The 16592-nt window shown below is 35.3% G+C and overlaps 1 protein-coding gene across 1 annotated transcript; it reads left to right on the top strand.

Moving 5' to 3' along the window:
• The first annotated feature begins 5611 nt into the window (after positions 1-5611).
• LOC107776044 (protein GAMETE CELL DEFECTIVE 1, mitochondrial-like) lies at positions 5612-15717 on the top strand. Its single transcript, XM_016595853.2, has 4 exons — positions 5612-6195; positions 10954-11192; positions 14813-15002; positions 15152-15717. The coding sequence occupies exons 1-4, from the start codon at positions 5767-5769 to the stop codon at positions 15368-15370; spliced, it is 1077 nt and encodes a 358-aa protein (XP_016451339.1). The 5' UTR covers positions 5612-5766; the 3' UTR covers positions 15371-15717.
• The last annotated feature ends 875 nt before the right edge of the window (positions 15718-16592 follow it).

The following is a 16592-nucleotide window of genomic DNA, read 5'->3' as shown; positions in this document are numbered from 1 at the left end:
TTAACACATGTTCAATTATTGTTTTGACACTTGGCATAATAATATGGATTTGCTTCTCTTATTCTATATAGATAGATGTCAAATCTCTCTAAACTTGAATTTGTAGCTTTGGATATATCGGGCAGAAGCTACATGTCTTGGGTGTTTGATGCTGAAATTTATCTTGATGCGATGAGTCTGGCAGACACCATCAAGGACAAAAATCAAGCATCAAACCAAGACCGTGCCAAAGCAATGATATTCCTACGCCATCACCTTGATGAAAACTTGAAAATGGAATATCTCACTGTTAAAGATCCAGTCATACTATGAAAAAATTGAAAGATAGATATGACCACCTGAAGACGGTCGTTCTTCCACATGGACATTATGATTGGACTTATCTAAGGTTACAAGATTTTAAATCTATTAGCGAGTATAATTCTTCTTTGTTCTGAATTATTTCCCAATTGAAATTATGCGGTGATAATATTACTGATCATGATATGTTGGAGAAAACTTTCACCAATTTTCATGCCTCGAATATGCTCCTGCAACAGCAATATCGAGAGATGGGATTCAAGAAATATTCTAAACTTATCTCACATCTTCTTATAGCCGAGCAACATAATGAGATATTAATAAAAATTATGAAAGCCGATCTACTGGTTCTTATCCATTCCCTAAAAAGAATGAGACGAACTTCCACCAAGCTAAGCGTGGAAGAGGTCGTGGCCCTAGTTATGGTCATGGCCGTGGTCGGAGAAAAAACTCTAATCATGGTAATGATAATGCACCAAAAAACCCTCCTCACCACTAGCAGGTGGAAAAGGAAAGAACAAAAGCATGAAGTAGTGCAAGCAAAAAATGCAGAAATACATGCTATAGATGTAGAGGAAAATGGTACTAGTCACGTACCTGTCGTACGCCAAAACACCTGGTTGAGCTTTATCAAGCCCCCCTAAAGAAGACAGAAAAAAAATGCTGAAGCAAATTTTATTTCTGAAGATAATTTAGACTTTATGCATTTGGATGTAGCTTATTACTTTGCACTCTCGGAAGGAGAAACAAGTCATGTGATCGGTGATGAATCTGTAGAAATGTAAATATTTTAATTTTTGTTGTTTATAGTATATAGTATGGTTATGTAATTGTTGTATATAAATAAAAGTTGTGCTTTGATAATGATATTTACTATCATATTTATTTTGTTTATGTCATTTTGAAGAATATGGATAATCCTCAAATTATGTTTGGATCAAAGACCAATCATGAAGATATTTGTGTAATTGATAGTGGAACAACTCATGACATATTCAAAGATCAGAAATACTTTTCTTATTTGCATAGAGAAAAAGCAAATATTTTAACAATTTCTGGTAATATAAGTTTGATTGAAGGCTCCGGAAGAGCCACTATATTTCTGTCTAAAGGAACAACACTTATTATAGACAATGCATTATTCTCCTTCAAGTCCCGAAGAAACTTGTTGAGCTTTATACATATCCGCAGAAATAGGTATAATGTTGAGATGATAGATGAAATGAATGTGGAATATCTTTGTGTTACAAAGAATATTTCTGGCCAAAAGTGCATTGTAGAAAAGTTATCAACTTTATCTTCTGGTTTATACTATTTAAAGATCAGTATAATTGAAGCACACTCTATCGTAAACCAGAAGTTTACTGATTTAAATACTTTTGTGCTTTGGCATGGCCGCTTGGGATATCCTGGATCAATATTGATGAGACGAATTATTAAAAATTCGAGTGGGCATCTGTTAAAGAACCTGAAGATTCTTACAAATGATGAATTTTCTTATGATGCTTGTTATCAAGGCAAAATGATCACTAAACTATCACCAATGAAGGTTGACATGGAATCCCCTGCCTTTCTATAGCGTATACATGGATATATGTGGACTTATTCATCCACCAAGTGGGTTGTTTAGATATTTTATGGTCCTAATAGATGCATCTTCAAGATGGTCTCATGTGTGCCTTTCATCATCTCGCAACCTGGCGTTTGCAAAGCTATTAGCCCAAATAATTCGATTAAGAGCACAATTCCCAGATTATCCTGTAAAGGCCATTCGCCTTGATAATACTGGAGAATTCTCATCTCAAGCTTTTGATGATTATTGTCTATCAGTTAGGATAAAAGTTGATCTCCTGTAGCTTATCTTCTTACTCAAAATGGCCTTGCAGAGTCATTTATTAAACACCTACAATTAATAGCAAGACCACTACTTATGAAAATAAAATTGTCCATTACTATTTGGGGGCATGCTATCTTACATGCATCATCACCTATTCGTCTCAGATCGACACATTATAATAAATATTTTCCATCACAATTAGTTTTTGGTCATGAACCAAATATTGCTCATCTACAAATTTTTGGATGTGATGTATATGTGCCAGTAGCACCACCACAACGTAGTAAGATGAGCCCCAGAGAAGGTTAGGAATATATGTTGGGTTTGAATCACCCTCTATTATTCGTTATCTTGAACCATTGACGGGAGATTTATTTACTACTTGATTTGCAGATTGTCGATTTGATAAAACAAATTACCCGCAATTAGGGGGAGAGAAAAGGAAATCAAAAGAGAAATTATGTGAAAAGTTTCATCATTATCTCATTTTGATCCACATACCCCTATATGTAATCGGAAGGTCCAGAAGATCATCCATTTACAGAATATAGCAAATCAAATGCATAACGTGTTTACTGATTTGAAAAGGATAACTAAGTCACATGTCCATGCAATGTGCCTATCCGAATTGATGTCCCAATAGGACCATCTACTAGCATGATAGCTAGTGAACCTAAAGCGCGCCTGAAGCGTGGTTGGCCTTTGGGTTCTAAGAATCAAAATCCTAGGAAAAAAATCATCAAATGATCAAAATGATACTATGAAGGGATCTCCTGAAGAGACCCAAGATCTAATTAGTTCTAAGATTCCTGAAGAAATCAATGAACCCGAGACTCAAGTGAGCGAGGAGCTTTTAATAAGTTCTACTGGTGATGGGAAATCGATCTAAAATAGTGGTGGATAATATCTTTGCATATAATGTTGCACTTAACATTATGCAAGATAGTGAGGATCTTGAACCTCGATATGTCGAAGAATGTCGACAAAGATCTTATTGGCCAAAATGGCAAGAGGCAATTCAATCAGAATTGAACTCACTTGATAAAAAAGAGGTCTTTGGACCAGTAGTCCAAACACCTGCTGGTATAAAACCAGTTGGTCATAAATGGGGTTTTGTGCGAAAAAGGAATGATAAAAATGAAACTGAAAGATACAAAGCTTGCCTTATCGCACAAGGATTCTCACAACGACCTGAAGTTAATTTTGATAAAACATATTCACCTGTTATGATTGCCATAATATTTAGATATCTCATCAGTTTAGTCCTATATGAAAGGCTTGAAATACATCTAATAGATGTAGTTACAACTTATCTGTACGGTTCACCTGACAATAAAATTACATGAAAATCCCTGAAAGATTTAAAATGTCTGAAGCATATTCGAAATCTCGGAAAATATATTCAATCAAATTACAAAGGTCTTTGTATGGTTTAAAGCAATCTGGGCGAATGTGGTATAAATGCCTCAGTGAATATTTGCTGAAAGAGGGTTACATAAATGATGTTATTTGTCCATGTATTTTTATAAAAAAAATGACATCAGAATTTTGTTATACTTGTTGTCTATGTTGATGACATAAATCTTGTTGGAACTCCAAAATGCAATTGAATATCTTTAGAAACAATTTAAAATGAAAGATCTTGGAAAGACAAAACTTTGTCTTAGTCTGCAAATTGAACATTTAGTAGACGAAATTTGTATCCATCGATCTGCCTATATAGAAAGGGTCTTAAAATGCTTTTACATGTACAAAGTGCACCCATTGAATACACCAATAATTGTTCGATCACTTGAAGTGAATAATGACCCGTTCCGACCTCCAGAAGAGGATAAGGAACTCCTTGGTCCTAAAACGCCCTATCTCAGTGCAATTGGTGCATTTATGTATCTTGTTAATATTACAAGGCCTGACATATCATTTTCTGTTAATTTACTAGCAACATATAGCTCTTCTCCTACACGAAGATATCAGAATGGGATTAGGCATATTTTGCGATATTTAAAGGGAACTCTTGATATGAGTTTGTTTTATGCTAACAAAGATAGTGCAAATCTTATTGGTTATGCAGATGCATGTTATTTATCTGATACCCATAAAGCTCGATCTCAAACCGGGTACATATTTACATGTGGAGGTACTGCCATATTATGGCGCTCCACAAAGCAATCTATTGTTGCTACTTCTTCAAATCATGCTGAGATAATAGTTATTCATGAAGCAAGTAGGGAATGCATATGGTTGAGATCAGTGATTCATTTTATTCAAGAAAACTGTGGTTTGGAATGTGATAAAAGATCCACAATTTTATACGAAGACAATGTTGCATGCATAGCCCAATTGAAGGGAGGATTTATAAAGGAGATAGAACGAAACACATTTCACCAAAATTATTCTACACACACGATCTTCAAAAAATGATGACATTGATGTGCAACAAATCTGTTTAAATGACAATCCAACAGATTTATTCACTAAATCTTTGCCAACTTCAACTTTTGAGAAGATGATATACAAGATTGGAATACGGAGACTCAAATATCTGAAACAAGGTTTTCATCAGAGGGAGTAAAATATGCGATGCACTCTTTTTTCCTTACTAAGATTTTCCCCATAGGGTTTTCCTTATCAGATTTTTAATGAGGCACCTAATAATGTGTATTGCTAAATATGTGTACTATTTTTCCTTTACTAGGATTTTTTTCACGGGATTTTTCCTAGTAAGATTTTAATGAGGCACATTATCTTTTAATGAACATCCAAGGGGGAGTATTATAAATATATTATATTATAGATATTTATTTAGTACTCCATTGTAAATAAGCATCCCGAAGAAGCTTATCCAAATGGGACTCCACCGTAAATATGTTTATCTATTTAGTACTCTATTGGAAATAAGCCTCCTGAAGAAGCTTATCACTTCGGTACCCGATTACGGATAAACATTACCTCTGGTAGAAGATTATTCATATCTGGTACAATAATCTTATCCTTTCAATACTCTGTTATGAATAAATATTACCCCCAGTAGAAGATTATCCATACCTGGTATTATAAGCTTATCCCGTCGGTACTCCATTATAGATAAACATTACCACCAATAGAAAATTACCTATACCTGGTACAATAAGCTTATCCTTTCGATACTCCATTACGGATAAACATTACCTTCGGTAGAAAATTATCTATACCTGATACTAGCAGCTTACACAACAGCTTGCAGTAGCAGCTTATACACCAACTTACTTTCTTCTATAAATAAAGGAGATTTGAGTACATCAATTTGAAGTTGAATAATATAAAAAAATTTGTATAGTTATCTTTACTTTTTTGTCTTTATTTTACCGTCTTTATTTTATAACATTACGGACCATTTTGAATTTCCCTCAAACATAAGAGATTTTAAATCATTTTTTGCCTTTTTCCTTTCTCCACCTTTTTTTAAAACCCACTCAATCGTGAAAAAGTAAAAAAAAAGTAAAAAATGACGGAAATCCCTTAAACCCTTAAGTTTTCTGACTTCTCCCTTTCTCTCGCCGGAAACGCTCAAAAACAAATACTACCACCATATAGTAGCTTCGTTGACTCAGTGAGTTCATCTTTAGGGTTTTATTTAACAGGATTCAGCAATGCGAGCTCTTCAACGAATCTTAACAAACTTGTCGCAAAACTCACTTCCCAAACCCTTAAAAAAATTCAACTTTGTCAAACCCTTTTCTACTGGCAATAATGATTGGAGTTCCAATTTCGGAGGCACCGGATCATCTACAGATGATTTGGGTTGGGATGTGGGTTCGAATTCATGGTCTACTGGTTTAACAAAGGAGCATTTCGATGGAGAAGTTGTGGGCCGACACATGGGTTCGGGTCCGCCTCCGGGTTCGGGCCCCATAAATGTACCATCTGGCGGCCCGTCTGTTGGGGGGTTCAGTTCAGCTAGATGGACTGATGAAGAAATGGATAAAGTGAAGGAGCTTCAAGCCGAGAATCGAAAAGGGAAAGCTTTTGTTGATGGATGGGATGCGCGGATGAAGGATATCAGTGTTTTGATGAAGCAGGTCACACAAATAAAAATTCTCTATTTTTAAATTTGATTTATATGCATTGCTGAGTAAAGTTTTTTCTTTTTAACTACTCCCTCCGTTTCAATTCAATTTATGTGAATGTATTTCCTTTTTGGTCCGTGCCAAAAAGAATGACCTCTTTCATTATTTGGAAACAATTTAACTTTATACAATGATTTATAGCCACACAAAATATACGTTGACTCATTTTACACCACAAGTTCAAAAGTCTTTCTCTCTTTTCTTAAATTCCGTGCCCAGTCAAATGTGTTCACATAAATTGAAACGGAGGGAGTACATTGGTTAGGGCAAGTTACTAGCATAATTTTTAGGTTATTAAACCCGTGTTTAGTGTAGACACCTACTGATATCTTAACTGATCAAAAACTCAAATAGAAACTTCCCTTGTTTTTTTATTTATCTTATATACATTGCAGTGTAAAGATTTTTTTCAAACAACATCCGTTAGGACAGGTTAGTACCATAGTTTTTAGGTTATCATTCCATGTTTAGTGCGGACAATTACTTGATAATGCACTCTTAACTGATTAAATATTGCAAAAATTTGTCTAAGTCTTGGTGGGCAGAGTTACCTAGTACTTGTGTGATAGCAGCTAGCAGGTACTCAGTGCAATAGCCAAGGTGCGCGCAAGCTAGCCTGAACACATCTGTCATTAAAAAGATACTGCAAAAATTTGATTTAGTTAATTTTTTGCACTGCGAGTTTTAAAAAGTAAAACTCTTTTTTTCTTTAATGCTTTTATTTTTTGAATTTTAATTGTTTGTAGTTTTAATTAGAAACGATGTTGGTATGAGTAAGGATAGTGTAGGCTGATTAGAATTTATAGGTTTATGTCTTACTTACTAGCAGTGATGGGCTAAGCTCAATGAATGTTGGAAACTTATACTGCATAGGGAACTTTAAATATATGAGTTTTTGAATCCCTTTGACATAAGGGAGCTTTAAAACTAGTGGTAAGAGGGTTCAGAAATTGTTTTAAGCTCATAAGTTGGAATCCTAGGTGTGGTATTTTTTTATTTTTTGAATCCCCTTGTTAGGATTTCTGATCTACCACTGTTTACTAGAATGGGTGTTTGAGCATATAGGGTTGAATTGTCTAATTTTGGGTTGATCCAGAATTAGTTTTCTTTAATTTTTGTGTATTAAGTTTGCGTACTTAGAAACTATACAAAAAGTAAGGTAAACTTTTATAGTTTGAATCAGAATTTTGATAATTCTGGAAGTATGTATGGTCTAGATTGATTAGAGACCGTGTATGGTACTTGCTTTGTTCCCAAAACTCGTTATGTGGTTCGGTGTACAAGGGTTAGATTGTTTAGTTTCCATTTACTGGCTAATTTTGAAGTTTATTTTCTCCCTCCATTTCTGTTTATGTGAACCTATTTGACTGTGCATAGAGTTTAAGAAAAAAAGAAAGATTTTTGAAACTTGTGGTTGTAAACATGCCATAACATTTGTGTGGCTAGAATTTTTTTAAAACTTGCAGTGTAAAACATGTGATACCATCTAAGACTAAGGGGAAAACCACTAGAGCTCAAGTACTCAAACAGGTGGCTACTGAAGTTATTTATTCAATTTGTAAAGAGAGAAACAACAGAGTTTTCAACAAAGAAGAAAGAAGTGCAGACATCATAGCTGAGGAAATAGCTTGTGTCTTGTCACATTAGAGCCTCTGTAGTGTCTAGGAGATTTTTGCAAAAACTTGTCTTTTAGAGTAGTTGGATAAATTCAATTTGATTTTGTGTTTCTGCTATTTTAGGTAAAAGGGTAAGAAGAAATCCTCCCTAGGAGGTGTGCTTCTTCGCTCTTATTATTAGCAAAGCGTTTCTTTTGTTTTGATATTAGTGTTGTCAAAGGCTTATTTAAGGCGCGCTTAAGCCTTGAAGCTCAGAAAAGTTTGAGGACGTTTTGCCTCGCTTAAGCTGCGCTCCAGTGTAGGCAAGGCACTAAGGCATACGTACTCATTGTCCATGAGTTTTATCTTGAATCGAGCAGGCATGTGCATTCGATTTATCGATTCGATTTTGACCCTTATCAATAATTATTTATTGATTATCCATTTGTACATATGCTTATCGTTATCGTTTCAATAAGGTTTCCATTTTTTTCGATTTCGATTTATCAATTTTTGGGGCTTATCGATTCGGTTATCGATTACACCAATAAGAAAATTTGTGGGATTCCACGGAAAGTATATTGCTATAAACACGCCTAACTAATATGGACAAATATAAGCTAAAATAAGACGAACACCGTTTATAACATAAAAATTGTGTCAACAAGCACATGCAACGAATCGATTCTATTTTCCACTAACACTCCAACGGTATAAAAAAAATAAAAATACATCATCACGGCTAAAGGAAAAGGTAATTTTTTTAGTATATCTTATCTGTTTATCGATAAACCGATAACCGAAGAGGACAAAATCGAAATCGAAGTCGATAACTCGATAAGGAAAATTTCGAAATCGAAATCGAAATCGATAAACCGATAAACCGATATCGAGAAACCGATAACAAATAATCGATTCGATTAATCGATAAACCGATTCGAATGCATACCCCTAGAATCGAGCGGTACTAAACAACAAATATTATCAGCAAATAAGTGTATTAGTTGTTGAGGAAAACGTTATGCATGAATTTGTTATTTTTTCCTTAACTTACATTATATTTTTAGGTTTTCCTTACTTGAACCATTTTTTACTAAAGCTCACAGTTAAATTACGCTTTGGGCTTAAAGCCTCAATATGCCTAGAGCGCGTTTTAGAGCTTTTTGCCTTTGACAACACTGTTTTAGATACTGATTGACAGTATGCCGAGCTGGCTTAGCTGTGGGTTTGTATATATTTACTTGGTGATTAATTAAATTCTTAACTACCAAAAGATGAAAGCTTCTCAGTAAGGTAATATTGGAATCCTAAAATTAAGAGTTTTCTTATTAGGTGGGTTCATTTGAATAAAAAGGAAATAAGTTCACATATTTTGAAAGGAAGAGAGTATTAATTACTAAGGGCTCATTTGGTACGAGGGATAAGGGATAATTAATCCTGGGATTAAATTTGTGATGAGTTCATCTCACGTTTGGTTGGGATAAAATCGACTAATTCCGGGATTAGTTATCCTGGGATTGTAGTGTTATTTTTATCCTTATGGGAGGGTGAGATAACAATCCCGGGATAACTAATCCTTGTTTCCCAACCAAACGACCCTAAGTGTTTATTATGACTTCTCTCTGTTCCAAAGGCCATTATACCAGGCCACACTAACTTTGATCACCAAACCAAGTACATTGTCGCACGCTGATCTATAATGGCCTTTGGAAAAGGGAAAAAACCATAATAAATACTTAGTAATTATACTCTCTTGCCTCTATACCTTTTTTTGGGGGAAAACAAATACTCTCCTCCTTTTGAAAATGAAGTAACGTATTAAGAAATGGGAAAATTTCACATAAGAACAACTGGGCTTCCTACTTTTCAATTTTATAGCCCATATTTCAATTTACAACCAACTAGCCTAAAAATAATAGGCTAAGATTCAACATCCAACTCCAATAGGTTCTCAAAATTACTATTTAATTTTTTAAAAAGTTTGCTCAAGCTTTTAAGTTAATTTTTGAATCAGTAACTGTGACTCAAATATTAGTTCAACAAACCAAATCCATTTGGGTGGTGAAAATTAGATTTTTAACGCTTAAATATGTGGGTTTAAATTCCGAATTTGATTTTGTGAGAAATTTGGAGTGGGTGTTATTTAGACTTGTTAGAAATAGTATAAGGAGGTTGTATATAAAATTTGCAGTCGTTTAATGGAGATTTGGATTGGTTTTGAACAAGAATTGCAACTGAAAATCGTGGAAGAAGTTCGTCTACAGACGCTTGTATAAAGGTGTATAATAGTGTATAATATGTGATTATACACTCATATACACTATTATACATGATTATACATAATTATACAAAAAATTGACTTTGTCTTCTTCCTTGCGTCTTTTCTGAAATTTAACTCAAATCTTGCTCAAATCTACTCCAAATCACTTCAAATTTAAATTTTGAACTCCTTTTGATGTTTTCAATCAATTGGAACAACATCCAATCCAAACAACTAACAAACTCAAAAAGTCCTATTTTCGAAACCAAAGCTTTGAATGGCCTTCATTGGTGGACTTCTACACTTCAATTTTTTTACATTCCAACCAGGTGACATAGGGGGAGAAGCAGTAATGGCGGACGGCCCTCTTGAAGCATATGCAAAAAAATGTGAGAAGAAGAGAGTGAAAGCAATGGTTGTGAGAGCACAAATTTAACTCCATAGCTTTTAGAAGCAATGGTTGTAAGAGCACAGATTTTGAATTTGCAAGAGCTACTGTTTTCAAAATACGTACAATATGGGCTAGGTCGGATAAAACTTAAAAACATGGTCCATTTTTTGTTATGGCGTGAAGTCATGTGTATTTTCTTGTAATTCTTTCTTAAGAAATTGCATATGTCGTAATATTGCAAATCAAACTTAAAAAGTGTTCGAATACGTATTGAAAAACTGTAGTCATCATAGTCAAGGAATCTCTTTTTCATTAGCTTATAAAGTGGGATAGGGAGAAATTAAATTTCCTGTTGTTGGTTATGTTACAACATTAAGAACTCGATGAAGAAATAAGGGTATGAATTGGTAGTATCATCCTAACCAACTATGATGGATTATTAAAATTTGGTGTTATTGGAGCAGGTAATGGAGCCAGGTGCAAGGGGGTCTTATTTGAAGGATTCAGAGAAGACAGAAATGTACAAGAAGCATAAGGAGAACCCAGAGTTGTATACTGTTGAGCGCTTAGCAAAAGATTACAGGATCATGAGGCAGAGGGTTCATGCAATTCTGTGGCTTAAGGAACTTGAGGAGGAGGAAGAGAAGAAGCTTGGACGTCCATTAGATGACTCTGTAGAGCTCTTGCTTGATACATGCCCAGAGTAAGTCATTCCGCCGAATCATTCGAGCTTTTGTCGTAACGTATTACTTTTGTCCAAGTTTAATCTGTTTTTTTGTACCTTTTTTGTACCATTTTGGTACCTTTTAATAAAATTTTACCTTATAAAAAGAGTACTAATAATGTGGTTTTGTTACACCAGCATTGGTATTAGTGCCGTATATGATTGCTTAGTCCAATGTATATGCAAATTGGCTTTAGTAGTGGCTTATTGCTGATCGTGTGAAGCTGAGGGTGAAAACTTTTAGAATTCATATTATGTAGTTGTGTTTGTCACTGGCTGTTCGGCTGGTGGCTATATCTATATAATCCTGTTATTTGTTTCTTTTAGGGCAATCAGAATATTAAAAGAGCATGTGTTCGTTATATTTTCAACAGGTATCAGTGACATAATAATTGGCTGACCACAATGTGACAATGAGAATGGTGGGAAATAGTTTGAAGTAACAAATAGTCTTGAATTGTCTTAGCAACACTGGTAACATAACTAGTTACAGCTTTAGTCCCTAGTTCTCCTGGTAAGACCATCTTCGCAGCACCCTGAATTTCGTTTGACGACAACATTGTTTGTCGTATGTACCTTGACAATGTTGCTGCTGCCACTGCAATTCTCTCAAACATGTCTCCCATCAGATTATCTAATATAGTCATAGATTTTGACGATATTTCCATATCTGGATGCTTGTTTCATTACCTATATATAAGACCTATATAAATATTGGTCTTGCTAACATACTACATAGTATGCTAGCAATGTACCCATTTCTGAGTTCACCAAAATATAGTTCATCAAAACAGGGACCTTTTCGTCTTTCGCCTGAAATTCTCTATCTGCAATTTCCTAAACCCATCTCCGATTTCCTCCGTGTAGAAAAGTTCTTGTCCGAAGCTGGCTATGCAATTTCTCATTTGTTTTTGAGGAATTTTTCCATAACTGCACTTTCTTCTGTAATTCTAACTTATTTTATCAGGATTTTTTATAGAACTACAATTTCTTCTTCAACTATCGAATCCATAAATTAGTTAGCAGAAACAAAATGATCGTAGTTAAACTTTTTAGCAAAAAGCAATAAATTCTTAAGAGGAAAGAGGTCAGGGAGCTCTAATGGAGGCAACCACAAATTTCAAAATGAAGAATCATGTAAGGAGAAAGGAATAACTTTGAGAAAAGTAGCAGACTCGCAGTAATGAGCAATGGCAAAAAGGCTTTTGTTTTGCCATTATGGTTGAACTTAATGAAAGTAATGATAGCCACCCATAACAGACTGCTTGTTTAATGGAGGAAAGAGGATTCTGAGGAGCACTGTGTCTGAGACATTGGGGAGAAGAAATGGGTGTGAGGAGTGAAAACTGTAGAGAAGAAATGGGGTATGTGATTGAAAGGACAAAAAAGTCCCTACATGTAATGTGCTGGCAATAAATAATAAGGGTATTTTGGTGAACTCAAAATAGGTACATTGCTAACATACTGACTTCATGTAGTATGTTAGCAAGACTTGTGTGTATGTGTGTGTGTACATATATATAAAATGCATGGAGGGCTTACTCCACACAACCTGCGGAGCCCCAGCTTATGTGATGGCGCCAAAGCTGACATCTGGTCTTATGGGGTGATCTTATTTGTCTTGTTGGCCGGTTATCTCCCATTCCATGACTCAAATTTTTTGGAGATGTATAGGGAGATCAAGAGGGCTGAGTTCAAATGCCCTAATCGGTTCCCACTAGAAGTGCGGAAATTCCTTTCTAGGATCCTTGACCCAAACCTCATACAAGGATTTCCATTGCCAAAATAAGTAAAAGCTCCTGGTTTAGAAAAGGTTGGATTCAAGCAATGGGGGAACCAAATTAGAAGATAAGTAAAAGTTTAGCTTAGATGCCAATGCTATTATCGGTGCCTGTACGAATAACAGTATCTCTTCCTCTGCGTCGAAACTAGAGTTTGCCAAAACCTACAAATCTAAATGCATTTGACATCATCTCTTTTTTAACTGGGTTTGACTTGTCTGGTTTGTTCATAGGAAAGGATTAGAAGGAGGAAGTGCAGCTCACCTCAATGAAGCCTCTCCTTCTTCTATCATGTCCAAACTTGAGAAAGTTTGCCCGAAACTAAAGCTGGAAGTAGTGAAGAAAGAAGCTGGATTTATAAGATTAGGGGATTGAATGAGTCCATTGATGTGGAAATATTTGAAATTACTCCGTCCTTCATCTTGGTTGAGCTGAAAAGATCATATGATGATACAGTGGAGTACCAAAAGATTCTGAGACAAGTTATAAAGGCTTGCTGTGGAGGAAATTGTTTGGGCTTGGGAAAGTATGCAGCCAATTAATAGTTAGTACTTAGTAGAGACACTAGAAAGAGCTTTTGATCTCTTATATTCACTCTCTAAGTTGTTCTCACTTTAGTATCAGTATTTAAAGTACTAACTGTGTGTTTGGTTCTAGTCCTAATAGTCACTTTTACTACGTGTCAGCTTGTTTTAGACACTTGTCGAAGCATATTACAGACAACTTATCTTTAAATATTTCTTTGAACAAAAAAGTTTTTAGGAGTGTCTCAACTTCAAGTAGACCATGGGAAAAGCCTTGCTCAACTTTATGTTTTTCCATAGCGAATGATCACTCTAGATTCATAATTGTTATTGGATTTGATTGTTCACTTTCGTGGTTCTTTATTTGCTGGATGGATAAACACACATATTCTCATTATTACGCGGTTAAATTTATTTATGCCACTATGAAAGAATTGTTTAGGACTAACCTAGAAGGTACGTGTTCGGAAGCTAAATAAAACTTGGAAAATCCACCAACCTTACTTTGAAGAAGTTAAAGTTTAACGGATGTGATTAAAGACTTCATTGTTAAACCGTTATGCAACAGCTCTTCTCTCACAACTTTGTTGGACACAGGCTGTATGATACTTGTATGATGTATAATATGGACGGTCAAGAAAGTGGAACCAACTATCATATATCTTGTCGATGTTATTTTGTAGCTTAGAAGAGGAAATAACTCATACAGTGGAAGTTGTTGTGTGGGAACATGAAATGTATGCACATCTTTAGTATAAAATGCTTGTATTGCATTTGTTTTAGGTAAGTTTATCATTCCAATGTGTATGTACTCTAGTGATCCTGTTGCTAAAACAACTTATATTGTTCCACTCATGAAGACCAGTGGTATGCATTCGTGCTTGTTATTCGTCTTGTCAAGCGTGTTTAGCTTTATTTATTCTGAAAAATACAGTATTAACTGACCTCATTTGAATGCAGCAACTTTGCCTTGAGATGTTGTGGTGAGTGGTAGAAATAACCTCTTCGTATTGTAGTCTTATGTAATCTCAATAATTTTTACTATAGATCTTCTCTAGCAATGTTCAACTTTATCTATCTTGAAAAATACTTTATTATTCTACTTCATTTTCTCATGGCATCTTTGCCTTCAGCAATATCATGGTGAAAGGCCTATGTTGTCCCCGTGCTCAGCACGGGCATGCTTGCGATAATCTAGCAATATGTTTGTGCTGGTCGCCCGGACACTGTTATGAAAATTATCACTTTATTAACCAAACCTGTGATGGCAATAATTATCTTCCTTGTTGTGCAGATTTTTCAATTCTCATGACAGGGAATTTCATGTTGCAACTCTTCCTTATAAACCTGACTTCAAGGTCATGCCTGAGGGCTGGGATGGGACTACCAGGGATCCTGATGAGATGCACTATGAAATATCAATGAAGGAAGATGAGATGCTGTATCAAGAGTTTGTCCAGAGGATGAACTTCAACAAGATGAAGGTTAGCATGTCTAGGGAACCAAATGAAACAATAAGTTCTAACCGTAATGATGGGACTTATTGTTGCACCAAATTAAGGTTTTGATCTCTTATGTGTACTATTATTCTGTTTTACTAACTCTGTGCTTTGCGGTTTTGCTTTGGTTTTAGATGGCGAATAAAGTGAAATGCCACAAGTATAGCCGCAGGCGTCCTTCAAATGGCTGGAATTTCACTGTTGAGATGCTAGGATCTCGTGGCAAGCGTGGGAATGGTGGTGGTTGGAAGTTCATTAGTCAACCTGACGGTTCCAGCCGACCCCTTGATGAGTTTGAGAAGATGTTTGTCAAGAGAGAGACCCCACGCCGGCGGAAGAAAATTCTCCCATGATTTTTCTGGCATAAGGCAAGGTAGATTCCAGTTAAAAGACATGCTCTTAAATTGCCAGATTTTCTCATAAGTGACACATTTCATGTGCTTTGGAAGGATTTTTTTTTTTTTTTTTCGTTCGCCAGAGCCAGTATGCTATGTGTTATAAAATGTCTTTGCAGATTGATCGCAAGTAGTTCTTACGGCTCCTGTACCTCTCATCAAATTGGTTAAGTCAAAAGTTATTGTGGATTATTTCTACCTCCATAATTTCACATCGTTTTGTGAAAGATTACTACATCTGATTTTGTATGCTGTCTTTGCTATTTCACTTTAGATACTCTTCACAAGTTTTTAAAGATTTTACCAGCATTGAAGTTCAGTATTTGCAAATAATGAAATATTATTTAGGCCAAACATTTCCGTGCTTTAATTGTATCTGCTCTCTACTTCCTTTTTCTTCTAATCCTTTTAATCTTTTATGCTTTTGGAAGGGAATTGTGTGAGCATTTAAACAATAACAACATACTCAGTATAATCTCACAAGTGGGGTCTTGGGAGGATAGTGTGTATGCAGACCTTACCCCTATTTGGCGAGGTAGAAAGTATAATCCCACAAGAGGGGTCTGGGAAGGGTAGTTTGTACGCAGATCTTACTCGTATCTGACGAGGTAGAGGCTGTTTTTGATAGACCTTCGGCAAAGGTTAAATCTGACAATGAGCATAAAGGTGTATAAGAACAACAATAACATACCCAGTAATATGCCACATCGTGGGGTTTGGGAAGGATAATGTGTACGCATATCTTACCCTATTTTGTGGGTAAGGAGTATAAGAATCAGAGTAAATATGCCACTGAAGCCTAGCTACTCTATATTCTATTGATTGGTAATAGCTTGCTACTTTGAGATGTCATCAGTCAAAATATTCTAATAGAGGATAAGTCACTAAATATTCTAATAGAGGACAAGTCTCGGGGAACCTTAACTATTTATTTTGTTATTTGTATTTTAGTATAAAGTGGGGCAATGCTACCCATGACATCGAATGCTCCGTTTATAAAAGAAATGTCACGTTTCTTTTATCATCATCACTCTGTAAAAAAAGCAAATCCAATGTCATAATGAAAGACCAAGAGTTGAAATTCACTTGAGAAGATAAAAAATGAAAACATAGAAAGTCAAAAAGTGTGGCCACCAATATGATTACAAGCACTTAATAAAAGAAAGAAAAATGGCAGGGG

This window comes from Nicotiana tabacum, chromosome 11 (genome assembly GCF_000715075.1).
Source record: "Nicotiana tabacum cultivar K326 chromosome 11, ASM71507v2, whole genome shotgun sequence".
NCBI classification, from domain to species: domain Eukaryota; kingdom Viridiplantae; phylum Streptophyta; class Magnoliopsida; order Solanales; family Solanaceae; genus Nicotiana; species Nicotiana tabacum.
Note: the sequence above shows the minus strand (reverse complement) of the source record. Positions and strands in the feature narration are given on the sequence as shown.